This window comes from Aspergillus pseudotamarii (assembly GCF_009193445.1).
Source record: "Aspergillus pseudotamarii strain CBS 117625 unplaced genomic scaffold BDV38scaffold_101, whole genome shotgun sequence".
Taxonomy (NCBI): Eukaryota; Fungi; Ascomycota; class Eurotiomycetes; order Eurotiales; family Aspergillaceae; genus Aspergillus; species Aspergillus pseudotamarii.
In genome coordinates this window covers 21,534-35,620 of record NW_022475115.1, presented here as the reverse complement: position 1 = coordinate 35,620, position 14,087 = coordinate 21,534, and the positions used below count along the sequence as shown (strand labels likewise).

Here is a 14,087-nt window from a genome sequence, read left to right as displayed (position 1 = left end):
TGGCGGGCGAAAGCAAGAGTTCTCTGCGGCAGTGAGCCAGGTCATATCCCAGTCCGAAGGTTTCTGTCTCATAAGTAGGATCCTACGGGGCTGACCACGACACTCGGAGGAATGGAAGCTTGGTGTTAGTTTCTACCCATATCCTCGGGTTTTTTCCTTCTATCGCCTGGCTTTGGGTGTGTAGTCACAGGGACCTCTATTTGACGGTTCTTGCCATCGTGACAGCGCGTTGCGAGCACTATGCTATCCTTGGTGATGAGATTAACTTGGTTTTGTGAGCAGGATAACACTGGTGTGGAGGAAGAAAACCCCACGATGTTGTGAGAGCAAAGTGCGCTGCCGAATGTCCTTTTCAAGGCCGGGGTTAAGGAACTCCAGATACAGTGAGACCTCCTCACCTTGAGGGAGATCCTTGGCCCAAGGCTGTATGTCATAAAAATATCGATAGGTCTTTTGTCCCGTTACCCCTAAGCCACACAATACGGCCCAGCCAATATTTGCAATGCGAGAGCTGCATTTGGCTAATTGCAGAGCTTGTTGCAGGGCTTGTGAGATAATGGATTCTGATGTGCGAACTTGGCCACCCGAGAGATGCAGCCTTAAACAGGGAGAGCGTGACATCAGTGTTGCAAATTTGTCGGTTCGAGTACTTGGGGCAGGATATAGCTACGCTTGTCCAGGTTGTTGAACTGGTCTATACTGTGGGTGAGGGTTGGATGAGGGGTAAATAGGTGCATTTCTTCCTGTCTTATGTACTGGAGTGTTTGCACCCTGGACCTTGAGTTTGAATGACAGCCCAGGGATTTGCAATGACGGTCCTTAATGAGGGTCGCGTTCTGTTCTCGCTGGGCTCATAGCTATCACAGTTAGGTTCTAGATATGACAGTCGAGGCTTGAGTGCAAATGCAGCCCAGAAAACGTCAGTTATCAAAAGCGTTTGGGGCGAGACTGTCGCACATCCATATTGGCGATCATCATATATGTTCAAGGAAACTGCTACTGGAGTTAGTAGAGCGTGCACAACTCGCAGAGTTGTCTGTATAGGACATAGCTTAGGGAGCTGCTGAACTTCAGGCACTGGGCAAATACAAGAAAGGCCAGAGTGGCATCTTAGTGAATCAAGACGCAACAGCCAATCATGGCTGTTCCAGAGTGCTCCGGAGGGAGTCTGTTAACAAAGACATTGTATGCTACTCAGTATGTGTGTTCTGCTTATCGGAACAACACGGCGGGGTCAACACCAAAAATGTGACCTCCAGAGTCCTTCATACCCCTGAGGGTGGTCGAGGGGAATCTTTGATACATAAAGCCTCGGGTGGACTGGTATATCTGTACTGTGCGGTAAGGCTGGGATCATAGTGTCATGCATAATCAATATCAGGGATTACCCTAATTCGGCCGTGAGCCGTGTCGGTAGTAGTAACCTTGAAAGTTGATTCGCATACATACGTGCGGTTGTCGCGCGACTTTGACTATGAGTAGTCCTATGATTGGACATAAATCTCTCAGGGGGGGTAGAGGCGGCCATTGCACATACATAGACCACTGAGAAATTGTGAATCTTTCCAGGATTAGTAGCGGAATGGAGCATTGGAACAAAATGCCATAAAGTAACTTGATGGAAGTACTCCATACCTTCAGCTGAGTCTTGCAACAGCCACAGAAAAGACCCCACAAGTGGGGTACTGCAAACGCTGCAAACTGGCGATGCAAACACAACGTCATCTCGCATTTCTCCACCAGCCGTGGGTGAAGTTCCTCGTATGGTTGGATATCAATCTCAGTGACCATGGCATGCGTGACACAGATTGGTGCAGCAGTTGACGTCTGGTATGGGAAGTGGGCCAGCACTCTTGCCCTTACAGGATAACCTGTGTCATTCTAGCCGTGGCCTGACCTGCATTGCCCTTGCAAATCTCAAATCGGATCGATCTGCTTTGATGTCAGAGCGCAAACCGTCGAACCTTCCAACCATCATCCCAATCTGATAACCAAAACTGGACTAGTTCTCATCCGTGGGGTGTTTGCAATAGGAATACTACAGAATCAGCATGGATTATTCAGGAACAGCTCAATCCATGGAGCTGGGAAGTTCAAGGGCTAGCCATTCTTTATAAAGTTCCCTTTCTCTTCCGCAGCATTCCAAACAAACCTGTTTTTAGCATACGACGTTCAATTCTTCCTTTCTCTTCTGTATTTTCTACTAACTCCTGTGCGTGTCATACCATCTGCAGGGGACTATCTGCACTCCTCATTTACCCCTCATTGATCTGCCCTCCCAAAGCATATTCTTTGTCTTTTGCCTACTACCATATAAACTACCCGGTCCGTCTGCTATAACCCCCGCGGTTAAGGTCCTCTATTAAACTTGCAGTATTTTTCTGGTATTTCGCTGTGTTTCTTGCGCATTTGTGGTTTCTGCGCCGTCAGATCAAAATGTCACCGTTGGCTCTTCCTCCTAAGACCGTTGACATTGTCAACATTTTTCAGAATGACGTGGAGTTCTCCCTCGTAAATGAGATCCATAAGGGTATTAATCCTCCCGCTGGCGTTAGGAAGTCAATGCCAACGATGCTTCTTTACGATGCCAATGGCCTCAAGCTTTTTGAGAAAATCACCTATGTGGAGGAGTACTATCTAACAAATGCGGAGATTGAGGTCTTGGAGACAAATTCCAGGAGGATAGTTGAACGGATTCCAGACAATGCGCAATTGCTTGAGTTAGGTAGTGGGTGCGTCATCCTTCCAAATCAAATCGTAACCTTTCAGGCTGCGTAGCGTATCAAGAATGTTCTCCGGTTTTAACCGCCTTTTAGGAATCTTCGGAAGATTGAGATTCTGCTACGGGAGTTTGAGCGCGTGGGAAAGCGCGTGGATTATTATGCCCTCGACCTGTCGCTATCAGAACTGCAGCGCACATTCGCCGAGGTATCCATTGACGATTACACACACGTTGGCCTCCATGGTCTCCATGGAACCTACGATGACGCCGTCACTTGGCTTAACAGCCCCGAAAACAGGAAGCGGCCCACAGTGATCATGTCTATGGGTTCCTCTTTAGGGAACTTTGACCGTCCCGGCGCAGCAAAATTTCTCTCGCAGTATGCTAGCCTTCTTGGCCCGTCCGATATGATGATCATTGGTCTGGATGGCTGCAAGGACCCGGGCAAAGTATACAGGGCATACAATGACTCGGAAGGTGTTACACGGCAGTTCTACGAGAACGGACTAGTGCATGCAAATATTGTTCTCGGATACGAAGCCTTCAAACCTGATGAGTGGGAAGTAGTGACTGACTACGATACTGTGGAGGGACGACACTGGGCAGCCTACTCACCCAAGAAGGACGTCACCATCAATGGGGTCATACTTCAGAAAGGGGAGAAACTTTACTTCGAAGAGGCGTACAAATACGGACCAGAAGAACGCGATCAACTGTGGCATGATGCCAAGTTAATCCAGACGGCGGAAGTGGGCAGTGGGTCTGGCGATTACCGTGAGTAGCGAATGGCTGCCTCATTTCCAATACAAGCGTGTGCTGACTCTGGCTTTCCGCGAGCTAGATCTCCATCTCCTGACATCCGCCACCCTAAACCTCCCCATATCTCCCTCTCAATATGCAGCTCATCCTATACCCAGCTTTGAAGAATGGCAGTCTCTGTGGACGGCATGGGATAATGCTACAAAGGCCATGGTCCCTCGCGAAGAGCTTCTGTCAAAGCCGATCAAGCTACGGAACTCTTTAATCTTCTATCTGGGACACATTCCTACATTCTTGGGTTGGTCTACATGGCTTACTACTCTCACCACATAGCATGATGCTAATTATGCAAACAGACATCCACCTGACTCGAGCCCTGCACGGAAAACTGACAGAGCCAAAGACCTATAAACTAATTTTCGAACGTGGGATTGATCCTGACGTAGATGACCCCGAGAAGTGCCACTCCCATAGCGAGATCCCAGATGAGTGGCCAGCTCTTGATGAAATTCTGGACTACCAAGAGCGAGTCAGAAATAGAGTTAGATCCATCTATCAAATCGAGGGTCTTGCAGAAAATAGAATCCTGGGCGAGGCGCTTTGGATTGGGTTTGAGCACGAGGTGATGCACCTCGAGACATTTCTCTACATGCTGATTCAGAGCGAGAAGATACTTCCCCCACCTGCCGCTGAACGGCCGGACTTTGAAAATATGTATCAAGAAGCTCGGGAAAACATGAAAACAAATGAGTGGTTCTCCATTCCTGAACAAACAATTACCATTGGCCTCGATGGTGCTGATACCAACGACGTACCCCCAACGACCTATGGGTGGGACAATGAGAAACCTGCGAGAACAGTGACCGTTCCGGCATTTGAGGCGCAGGGCAGGCCTATCACCAATGGCGAATATGCTAAGTACTTGCAGGCGAATCAGTCGCGCAGAAGGCCAGCATCATGGGTTCTGACCCATTCGAATGAAGACTACGCCATACCTATGGCCGTCAACGGAAGTAGTGTCGAGGCGACAAAGGACTTTATGGCCAATTTTGCCGTCCGTACTGTTTTTGGCTCAATTCCACTTGAATTCGCCCAAGACTGGCCTGTGATGGCATCATATGATGAATTGGCCGAATACGCCGAATGGGCGGGCTGCAGGATCCCTACGTTCGAAGAGGCAAGGAGTATCTATCTGCACTCAGCGCTACTAAAGGAGACAGGTAGCATGGAGCATAATGAGCAGCCCAACGGCCATAGGTTAGTGCAGCTTCGATTCAATGCCACACCCTGAGGATTAAGCTGAGCTGACTGCTTTCAGTGCAAACGGTGATCTGAATGGGGTGAACGGAAATGGCTACTCAAAGATCAACCCCAGCAAGCCTCGTATGCCGGACCACCAGCCTGTACAATATCCTTCCCGAAACGCCTTGCCAGTGTTCCTTGATCTCGACGGCCTCAACGTCGGGTTCAAGCACTGGCACCCAACCCCAGTTATCCAGAACGGCGATCAACTCGCCGGTCAGGGTGAACTGGGAGGCGCATGGGAGTGGACTAGCACGCCATTAGCGCCACACCATGGCTTTAAAGCCATGGAGATCTACCCGGGATACACCTGTAAGCACCAGTCTCATAATCGAATACTCTCCAAGAATTGATCATTATTCACTAACTCCGCACAGCCGATTTCTTCGACGGTAAACACAACATCATCCTGGGTGGTTCTTGGGCTACTCATCCCCGCGTTGCTGGGCGTACCACTTTGTAAGTTTATAAGCATAGGGCCCGGGGCAACTATGAGAAGCTGACATCATTTCTAGCGTCAATTGGTACCAGCACAACTATCCTTACACCTGGGCAGGAGCACGCCTGGTACGGGATCTTTAGTAGCGGGCGAGGGGTTTGTTTAGGCATAGATTTCATGCTTGCTTATCTAGATCTCCAAGTTCTGAAACACCTATCAATTTAATGGTATATCTTTACTCCACACCTAGTTCAACTTTCCTTCCTAAGGTATACTTTGTCAGAAGAGTGGTACCTCAACGAAGCTACACGCCAGTAGATTACTGTTTAGGGCATAGTAGAGTGGGTGCCACCACAGCGGGGAAGCTCCAACCGATAACGTGACGAAGATGCCCCTCCAACTTATCAAGCTGTCTTTATACATGCCCGGGATAAATATCTCAACTAAGGTTCATTGTTTCCTTTTTTATCTAATCTAGAGTTTGCAAACGGGTAGCTTCAATATGTCTCTCGAAACCATCACGACTATCTCGCCCTCCACAAATCAGCCAGTTGTCACTCGGACGGGCGTCACCTCCGAGGACCTGCAGCGAATCCCAGAGGTCGCGCAGGAGGCTTTCCGATCATTCTCCCAGTCGACCACTCTCAAACAGCGTCAAGAAATTGTAACACGTGCATTAGACATTCTCGAGAAAAAGAAAGATGAGCTTGCGCGCGAGCTGACTGAGCAGATGGGTCGTCCGATCGCATATACCGGTGTGGAGGTAATGACAGCTATCAAGCGCAGTCGCTACCTGACCAAGATCAGTGATTCGGTCCTGGGCGAAGAGGGCGTTGTCTCGGGTGAAGAGGAGAAGGGCTTCAGACGCTATATTAAGCGGAAGCCTGTTGGTGTGGCGTTTATCATATTTGCCTGGAACGTACGTTGCCGTTATACTTTAGTTTGAGTCAGTCACAGCGAAAATATACTAATCTTATACTTGCCATGGAATAGTACCCCTATTTGATCCTTGTTAACAGTTTGATCCCTGCTATTCTGGCTGGAAATGCTGTCATTCTGAAACCCTCTCCGCAAACTCCGACTATAGTAGAGCAATTTGCCACTGCCTTCGCCGAGGCAGGGCTCCCTCAGAACGTCATCCAATATTTTCACTGTGGATCTCCTACACTACTTGAGACTATTGTCCGATCACCTTTGGTCAACCACGTCTGTTTCACAGGCTCGGTGGCTGGCGGCTTGGCTGTTCAGAAGGCCGCGTCAGACCGCATCGTCAATGTTGGGCTGGAGCTCGGTGGCAAAGACCCAGCTTATGTTCGGGACGATGTGGATGCGGCGTGGGCCGCCGAGGAGGTCGTTGATGGAGCTATCTTTAACAGTGGACAGAGCTGCTGTGCGATCGAGCGGGTCTACGTGCACAAGAACATCTACGATGCCTTCGTTGGGGAAGTCAAGAAGGTCCTAAGCAAGTATCGTGTCGGGGATCCGTTTGACAAGCAAACGCAGATCGGACCTGTTATTTCAAAGCGTGCGAAGGATACCATTCAGGCCCATGTCACCGATGCAATCCAGAAGGGTGCCAGGGATGAAACTCCAGCGAATGAGACATTTGAAACCCCTCCTGCGGATGGCAACTACGTCAAGCCTACGCTTCTGACGGGCGTGAACCATGACATGATTGTCATGACGGAGGAGACCTTTGGTCCTGTCATTCCTGTTATGAAGGTCAACAGCGATGAGGAAGCTATTAAGCTGATGAACAGCAGCGAGTTTGGGCTGACTGCCAGTGTCTGGACCAAGGATGTGGCTAAGGCTGAGGAACTAGTTGAGCAGGTGGAGGCGGGGACTGTCTTCATCAACCGATCTGATTATCCTAGTCCGGTAAGTTTCAATATGGACCGACCGAGATCTGATTGCCATGGTGCGCCTAGGACGATGCTGACTGTTTCAGGATCTCGCATGGACCGGCTGGAAGAATTCGGGGCGGGGCGTAACTCTGAGCAGATTCGGCTTTGAGCAATTTGTCAAGCTCAAAAGCCACCACATCAAGGCCTACCCTAAATAAAGAGGTGTCACTTTTAGCTGCTATGACTTATGGATGTCAATGATCATATATGGTAAGGTAGACTAAAATGATCAAAGCGAACTTAGGCATGATTGCTTAGGGGCAGGTCCCTGGAGATGTATCCTTCAGCTTTTTCGAGTATTTGTGATCCGTAGGCAAACAGCTATTGGCCCCACTATCTTGGATAATTATATATTTAGCTAATTATAAGTGACAAATACCATAGCCGGTCGCTCTACTCCGTACAGTCGTGACATACACTAATAAATATATTCTCGCAGAGAAGAATATGGAGAAACATATAACGCCAACCAGAGCAATACGAGCGACCATAGAGAATAATCACCACATGTAAATATCACTTAGCAACTCTTATATCTAAACATGAGTATATATCTAGGCTAAGTCTCGTACAATCACTTGACAACTAGCCAGGGGAAAAATTAAGATATGCTGTTTGTTTTTGCTTATAAAGCTTAAACTATGTGCTGTTTCCAACAACTGGTCTCCATAGTCTAGTGGTTAGGACGGCGGTCTCATATCAATATGACAATTCCTATCTAAAGGAGTTGCAATCCGCAAGCACGAGTTCGATTCTCGTTGGAGGCACATATTTTTTTGCATTTTATTTTTTCATCTCGCTCGCCCCTAGGACGAGATCTCATTTTTGATTGAATATTCCGACCCTCAATCAACATATGCTTTTCCATTCACGGAGTAACTCAAAGTCAACTGGTACTTTTACACACCATCGACATGTTTAAATCCCACCTAGCCCAGATCTGATCTCACACCCGACCAACAAGACCGTTCTAGATCGCCACTTGGCCTGCTTCCGCCTGCATTAGCATCTATTTTCGACGCCTCCGCATGTCGGCCACATATGCACCATAATCGATTTCCTGTAGGCCGTAGATCCCCTGAACAACTTCTATTCATATACAAACTGCTCCGTATGTACATAATGCATATGTCAGTACAGAGTACTAAAGAAAGAAATACCGCATGGAGACCCGATTACGTAGTCCATCCCATAGCACTGACGCCCCGAGATAAAACAAAAAAGCCCTCAAAAACACAAGCGCAAATTCCAGCCCGGGGGGTCCCCAATAAACGCCCATACTATGATCATCACCCTTAAGAGGATTACTAAAGTCACAAGAATAGCGAAAACCATCAGCCGGACCGGACGATCATGTCGCGCTTTAGTGTGAAAAGACGGGTACGTACTCCGATCTCCCCATCGTAGGTTTTCGGCCGGTGACAGTATGTATCGACGATCCGTACATCGTACATAGGAGTACGTAGGTTGGTTCTGTTCAGCGCAGCCAGACATACCACCGCGGCTCATGAATTGTAGATGATAACATAACCCTGACTCAACAGTCATACCACTTGCTCGGTTACATCCTCCTTTGTCTTTATCCTTTATCTACGGCAGATAGGTGCGGTTATATCTAGGCATCCGAATCTACTCCGTACAGAAACCACACACCTGCCGGAATAGGTAATACTCAGCTAATCTCACACCGCCAGTAAATCAGATTTCGACCAGTCATTCCAGGGTCCCAACATACCTAACCCTAGCCTATATACCTTAAGTTTTTCCCTTTTTCCTTTCCTTAAATGGGGCGCAAACGGGGCAAAAGGGAGGAAGGTAAAGGCGTGAGAAAGTATAGTGGGTATTCCGTATGCGGTGACCGATCCACTGATCTCCCGTCCGTTCCCCCATAGACCCCATTTCAATGCCCCATCTTAACCCTCTCCCCTTTCCTTTTCTTCTTTCTTTCGATGGATTTTCCGTAGTCCGGAGTGGAATAGGGGGAGAGGGAGGGGTGTGGTATCGAAAGAAAGAAAGAAACGAGACCCAGAACGATGGTTACGAAAGGGAGGGACACAACGAATATGTCGTCCTTTTTTTTTTTTTTTTTTTTTTTGCGCGTACTATTGAGCCACTGGGAATGCGTGAAGTCAGCGAAGTGTTTCCTGACGCAAGGGAGAAGAGATTCCGGGCGCGAGGACGTCTATTACGGAGTACTTGGATTTGGGGGCCATGGAATGCAATAATACCGTGTTTAATTGGGGAATGGAGGATGGTCTCGGGTCTTGGAGTGCTATCACTTCTCTTTTCCCTTTTCCTTTCCCGTTTTCTTACTTTTTCTTCTCTTTTCGTTTCTTTTTTTTCTTCTCTAATTCCTTTAATTAAGATTGCTGGCTGGTCATGTTTGAAACATGACTGGGGGGTGGTTCCATTCGATCTTTGATTAAATTCCATGAAGATGGTTGTAATTGTACTGTACTCCGCATTCACCTGTGGAATGTTCCATGGATTCAATTGCCCTTTTTTCCGTCCATTACTGTTTCGATTTCATTTGCTTAAGTGGGTTTATGGATATCGGGAGTTTTGCTGGGTCTGTTTATTGTTTTTTTTTTTTGGGCGGGTTAAATTCTATTTCGTCGCGATCTGTGATATGGAGGTTGGTAAACAATGGGAATTATTGATTGGATCGATCAGTCTTTCTGGTCGGAATGTCTGAAAGTAAGCGATTACGCGCGCGCGCCCCAAGAGTTAGTCTTAACCGGTGCACTGCCGCCTCCCGAGATTATTCTGGACCCTGAGGGCCAACTCAGCAAAGTTTCATGCATGGAACCGAAAAAGAAATAAGAAAAAAAAAAATAATAAAAAAAACCTAAAAAAAACGAATAATCTCATCGTACAGTTTAGGCGCTGCTGTAGTTACAGGTTGCTGGAGAGATCGACAATGGACTACCCACCAATGCATATGCTAGATAGGAGACTTGGATTATGATCTTTAGGCGCCTTGCTATGTATGCGCTGTTGTCAATAGGCTATCGCCTAACTCCAGTCTAGATTGTCGGCTCCCGAGTCAGACAAGTGTTGCGCCAGCATTTCTTGCATGCATGTTACTGTATTAAATGGTTAAATTAGGCAAGAAGGGGGCGAGGACCAAAAAAAGAAAATAATAGTATTAATCTTAATATTCCAAAAAAAAAAAAAAAGAGAGAGAGAAAATCATTCACGCGATTTCATTCGGCCAAGTCACCTTGAGCCCTGAGAGATACCCGCTCTTTTCTACTGCGAGGGGATAACTGCCAAAGGAATGTGTCACATAACGCGGTACGAAAGGAACATAAGGCTGTCACTGTTGGCTCCATGCTACAGAATGTGCCGATCGGGTTAAGTCTGCATTTTGCACGGGCGAAACCGTTAATTCATTCAGCTGGCTGGCAAAAGTTCTTTCTTTCCAAGAATCTCGGTATATATCATCGTCCTGCCTCTCACTGTTGTGTCAAAAGGTTTGTCCTTTTCTTCCCCGGCCAGCGCCTCCAATGTCATAGAACATTCGCCAGTCTGTCTTTCGTTCTGTTTTTTAGTACCTTTCTTCTTTTGGGCCATCGTCTTTTCTTTCATTCTGACCGTGTCCTTCGTTTCATAGAACATCTTGCAGAAAGCGTCCACTCCCTTTTGTCTTTTGCGAATACCGATTTTTAGTCCTTTGCTTGCTTCGACCCTGCGGTAAATAGTGGTCGATCAGCGTACCTTGTATCTCACTTCGATTCGACCTAATTGACTACGAATTTTCTTCATTCCGACATCCCCACTTTGCAATTATGGAGTGTTTCCGGCAGATTGGTCGACTGGTCAAGGCCCCATTCCAGCGTGATTCGCACCACAGGGCATTGGAAATCGTAAGTAAAGGTCTTCAAACTAAGACTTGGCCTGGAAAATGCAACTGACAGCAGATTCAGGGACACCCAACCAACTTCCGCAAGGAGGAAATGCCGACTTTCTTCCCAGATGACGAGTCAGTACATGTTAGCACCAAACCTCGAGAGACTGTTTCTGACAATGCCGTTCACAGTGCTCAAACGTTACATAGCCACAGCTCTTCCCTTGAGAAGGACGCAATGATCAAGACCTTGGAGCGTGAACCCTCAACTCGCCAACGAATCAAGAACAACGTCCGAAGACTAAGTGTCAGAGTAGCTCGGCCAGTCTCAGAACACGAAGACTGAGGCCGTTGGCTCAAAGCCGGCATGAGAATGCCTGGCTTGCCGAGTTTCAAAAGTTGTGCCGCCAGGTTGGAATCAATGGGTGCCGGATTGGCTATGAAATTATCTCGCTTAAATCACCTGCGAATTCAAAGCAGGAAAGTTGGAACTTCGTTGAGACGCGATTTCTTCGACTGCGGATTGTTCCCACGGGGTGGAGTTTTCTGTCGGGTTTTCCTGATAGACGGTGAAGAACCTCGACCCTGTACTTGTACGTCTGAATTTTGTAGCTCTGGCAGCTCATCAAAATCATCATCAAAAAGCAATCTCCTCTTGGAGTGGGTAACGGTTGGTGTCTTGTATCTAGTATTGATAGACTGCACTTTTCTTCCCCGGTCCTTTGTAGGGGTCAAAGGGCTATGTTGAGAATTCGACGACATGGAATTAGAACTAATGAGACGTGCTTTCTGAGTGGGCCTCGGTGTTTCGTGTTGTAGTTCTAGGTCATCGTCTTCCGAAGCTGTTTCGTCAACATCGATACTTTTGGCTGTTTTATATATCCTTGGTGGCGAACTGCCAATCGCTCCTGAATATCTCCCCGTGCCAGATGACTGCGAAAATCCCGCAGCCGCCCTTGTCGATGACTTGATCTCCTGCATACCTACCAATGACCTTGCCTTCCTGGGACTCATCATTAGACCGTGTAGTGATGTCCCCGCCCACGTTTCACCCTCTACCACTTCATTCTCTTCTTCAGAATCCACCTGCGGCCGTTTACTCTGTATCCGCTCAAGCCCAGCCTTCTGACGTGCGGAAAGTGCATCAGCAGCATCTCTCCGTCTGGTGACGTCGCTAACAGGCGTTACCCCATCAGTCGGCCTGGCTAGATTCTGAATCGCCGTAGCATTCTGTAACTTTACTTCCTTCTTGCGCTTCGCGTACTCCGCATAATGAAGATGTTGCGTAAAGGATTGGGCCACAGCGTAGAATTCGTCTTCGACCATAATGTAAATGTCATCGTTAGACAGACCCTCGATTAGAAACCTAATTAAAATCAATTGCCCACATTAACAACGGTCCCCTTCAGCTTGGCTAGCGGAAAGGGTAAAGGAAAACGGACTCTTCGGATGGACAGCGGTGAATGGGAGATGATGGCGGTGTCGGGGCTATACTAGGATGTTAGTTTCTATGCTTCCCATTTTCCCTCAGAACTCTATACATGATCTGAAGAAGTCTCGTTTCTTCGGACTAGAATCGCGCGCTCTCGCTCTGGGAGTCGCATCGCTGTCCTTGTTTTTGTTGCTTTTCTCTTTTACCGTTCGTTTTGGCTTGGAGTCTTTGCTGCTTTTGCTATTTCCTGTGCCGGTGAGCCAAGGTAGCGTGCGAGGCATCTTGTCTGGTGTTCGGTGACGCTGTGCCACGAGAGACTAGATTTAATCGCTTATCATTCTCGGTTCACTTTCCTTGAATCTTAGAAAGATTGAGTGCGGGCAGAAACAGGACGCGAATGAGGCGCGATAAGAGATGACGGGACGCGGGAGGGTTTCCGCCCCGCCTCCGCATGATCACTTTACTGAATGCAGTAAGGCTATGTCCTGGGCTCGACTTGATCCATTTGGAGTAGAGAGGACAACTCAACTGGGAGTACTTAAATATCTCACTACTTGTATATCAGAGGATTTTGCTTCCTACCCGCACAGAACAAGTTGTAAAGAAAAACCCGCGTCCATCTTGGGTATCGATTTGTTCTAAGTAGCGTTTGCACAGCAAGATTTGTAATACACATGCAATCAATGTTATGTCCCCAACGCCACATAAAAACCCCTAATATCAAGAAGTCCATGCCCCAGTCAACCCGATGTTGACATTGTCATAACGCCGGTCCAGGAAATAGGGCCTAAGGGAGTAAAAGAAAAAGCACAAAAGAGCCATGGATATCTGGGAACGATAGGTCGCTATGCCTCGCCGGGGCGCTTGCTGTTGCAGCTAACAATCTTCACTTTATCCGCTTGTACGGTCGTCTGGTTGTCCAATTTGAAGGTGACATCTTTGATGAGGAAGGTCCATACTTCGTCGCAGAAGCGATATGTATCCAGGTGACCCTATTGAGAGAGAAACTTTGTTAGTCTTTGACATTTAACAAACGAGGCTGGCGGGACTTCTCTAATACGGTGCTCCGCAGGATATATGTACCTTGAAAGTAAGCCTAGCGCGCACTTTATCTGCGAGGACCTCGGTGATCACTCGATCAAAAGTGGAAAGAATCTTCATGGCGAGCTGAGGCTCGATTCGGCCATCATTGATCAAGTCATCGAGGGTGTCGGTAAGGGACAGGCCCAGGCTAGAATAGGAAATGGGTTAGTGAATGGTTGAACATATTAGGCTAGCCAGTCAGTACCTGCTCCCGCGATAAAGCTCGTAATATGCTTGTGCGTTGCTCATGGTGCCGAGTATGGAGCGATCGAGGGGGATAGTTGGACCTGGTGAGAGTTGCCTGAGTGATATGACTGGCCGTGGGGGAGTATCTGCACGTGATATACAGGTTAATATCATGTGACCACTTGTCCAGGTTATTACATCAATATGATTGACAAGTTTAATTTCAGGTAAACAATTTCTAGTAATGATAATGTTTGAAATTGGTATTATGATCAGCCAAATGAAGAAAGTTCCACTATTGCGGACTCCGGCTAGGCTCTTCCCAGTGCAATCGATATATTCTCCGCTGAGACAAATATCCTCCACTGCGCAAAGGCTATCGGATACCAAGAAAAGTTTGTCCAAGCACT

The 14,087-nt window shown here is 47.6% G+C and overlaps 8 protein-coding genes and 1 non-coding gene across 9 annotated transcripts; 6 read left to right on the top strand and 3 right to left on the bottom strand.

The window, feature by feature from the left end:
* Positions 1–1,496: 1,496 nt before the first annotated feature.
* Positions 1,497–1,825, top strand: BDV38DRAFT_263657 (uncharacterized protein; the record flags this gene model as incomplete). The annotated part of the gene is made up of 2 exons (XM_032056203.1): positions 1,497–1,561; positions 1,636–1,825. Coding segments are annotated over 2 exons (195 nt in total), but the record flags the coding sequence as incomplete, so codon positions are not given.
* A 611-nt stretch (positions 1,826–2,436) lies between these two features.
* On the top strand, positions 2,437–7,284 carry BDV38DRAFT_275716 (DUF323 domain protein; the record flags this gene model as incomplete). Its single annotated transcript, XM_032058074.1, has 9 exons — positions 2,437–2,732; positions 2,817–3,496; positions 3,564–3,779; positions 3,838–4,738; positions 4,800–5,095; positions 5,161–5,242; positions 5,718–6,141; positions 6,216–7,100; positions 7,171–7,284. The coding sequence occupies 9 exons, from the start codon at positions 2,437–2,439 to the stop codon at positions 7,282–7,284; spliced, it is 3,894 nt and encodes a 1,297-aa protein (XP_031907770.1).
* A 504-nt stretch (positions 7,285–7,788) lies between these two features.
* BDV38DRAFT_t234 lies at positions 7,789–7,893 on the top strand. Its single transcript has one exon. It is a non-coding gene; the product is annotated as a tRNA-Met (tRNA).
* Positions 7,894–8,160: 267 nt separating this feature from the next.
* Positions 8,161–9,199, bottom strand: BDV38DRAFT_263649 (uncharacterized protein). Its single transcript, XM_032056202.1, has one exon. It carries the CDS (start codon positions 8,672–8,674, stop codon positions 8,354–8,356), a length of 321 nt encoding a protein of 106 aa, XP_031907769.1. The 5' UTR covers positions 8,675–9,199; the 3' UTR covers positions 8,161–8,353.
* A 36-nt stretch (positions 9,200–9,235) lies between these two features.
* BDV38DRAFT_263648 (uncharacterized protein) lies at positions 9,236–9,692 on the top strand. The gene has a single exon (XM_032056201.1). The coding sequence runs from the start codon at positions 9,246–9,248 to the stop codon at positions 9,546–9,548; it is 303 nt and encodes a 100-aa protein (XP_031907768.1). The 5' UTR covers positions 9,236–9,245; the 3' UTR covers positions 9,549–9,692.
* A 623-nt stretch (positions 9,693–10,315) lies between these two features.
* On the top strand, positions 10,316–11,191 carry BDV38DRAFT_263647 (uncharacterized protein). The gene is made up of 2 exons (XM_032056200.1): positions 10,316–10,995; positions 11,056–11,191. The coding sequence occupies exon 1, from the start codon at positions 10,460–10,462 to the stop codon at positions 10,796–10,798; it is 339 nt and encodes a 112-aa protein (XP_031907767.1). The 5' UTR covers positions 10,316–10,459; the 3' UTR covers positions 10,799–10,995; positions 11,056–11,191.
* Positions 10,918–11,322, top strand: BDV38DRAFT_288424 (uncharacterized protein; the record flags this gene model as incomplete). Its single annotated transcript, XM_032061030.1, has 2 exons — positions 10,918–10,995; positions 11,056–11,322. 2 exons carry the CDS (start codon positions 10,918–10,920, stop codon positions 11,320–11,322), a joined length of 345 nt encoding a protein of 114 aa, XP_031907766.1.
* BDV38DRAFT_13068 (uncharacterized protein) lies at positions 11,301–12,588 on the bottom strand. Its single transcript, XM_032051291.1, has 2 exons — positions 12,518–12,588; positions 11,301–12,464 (listed from the first exon to the last, which is right to left on the bottom strand). Exon 2 carries the CDS (start codon positions 12,300–12,302, stop codon positions 11,448–11,450), a length of 855 nt encoding a protein of 284 aa, XP_031907765.1. The 5' UTR covers positions 12,303–12,464; positions 12,518–12,588; the 3' UTR covers positions 11,301–11,447.
* A 411-nt stretch (positions 12,589–12,999) lies between these two features.
* BDV38DRAFT_13049 (transcription initiation factor IIA subunit gamma) lies at positions 13,000–13,766 on the bottom strand. The gene is made up of 3 exons (XM_032051285.1): positions 13,697–13,766; positions 13,492–13,639; positions 13,000–13,400 (listed from the first exon to the last, which is right to left on the bottom strand). The coding sequence occupies exons 1-3, from the start codon at positions 13,738–13,740 to the stop codon at positions 13,254–13,256; spliced, it is 339 nt and encodes a 112-aa protein (XP_031907764.1). The 5' UTR covers positions 13,741–13,766; the 3' UTR covers positions 13,000–13,253.
* Between the last annotated feature and the right edge of the window lie 321 nt (positions 13,767–14,087).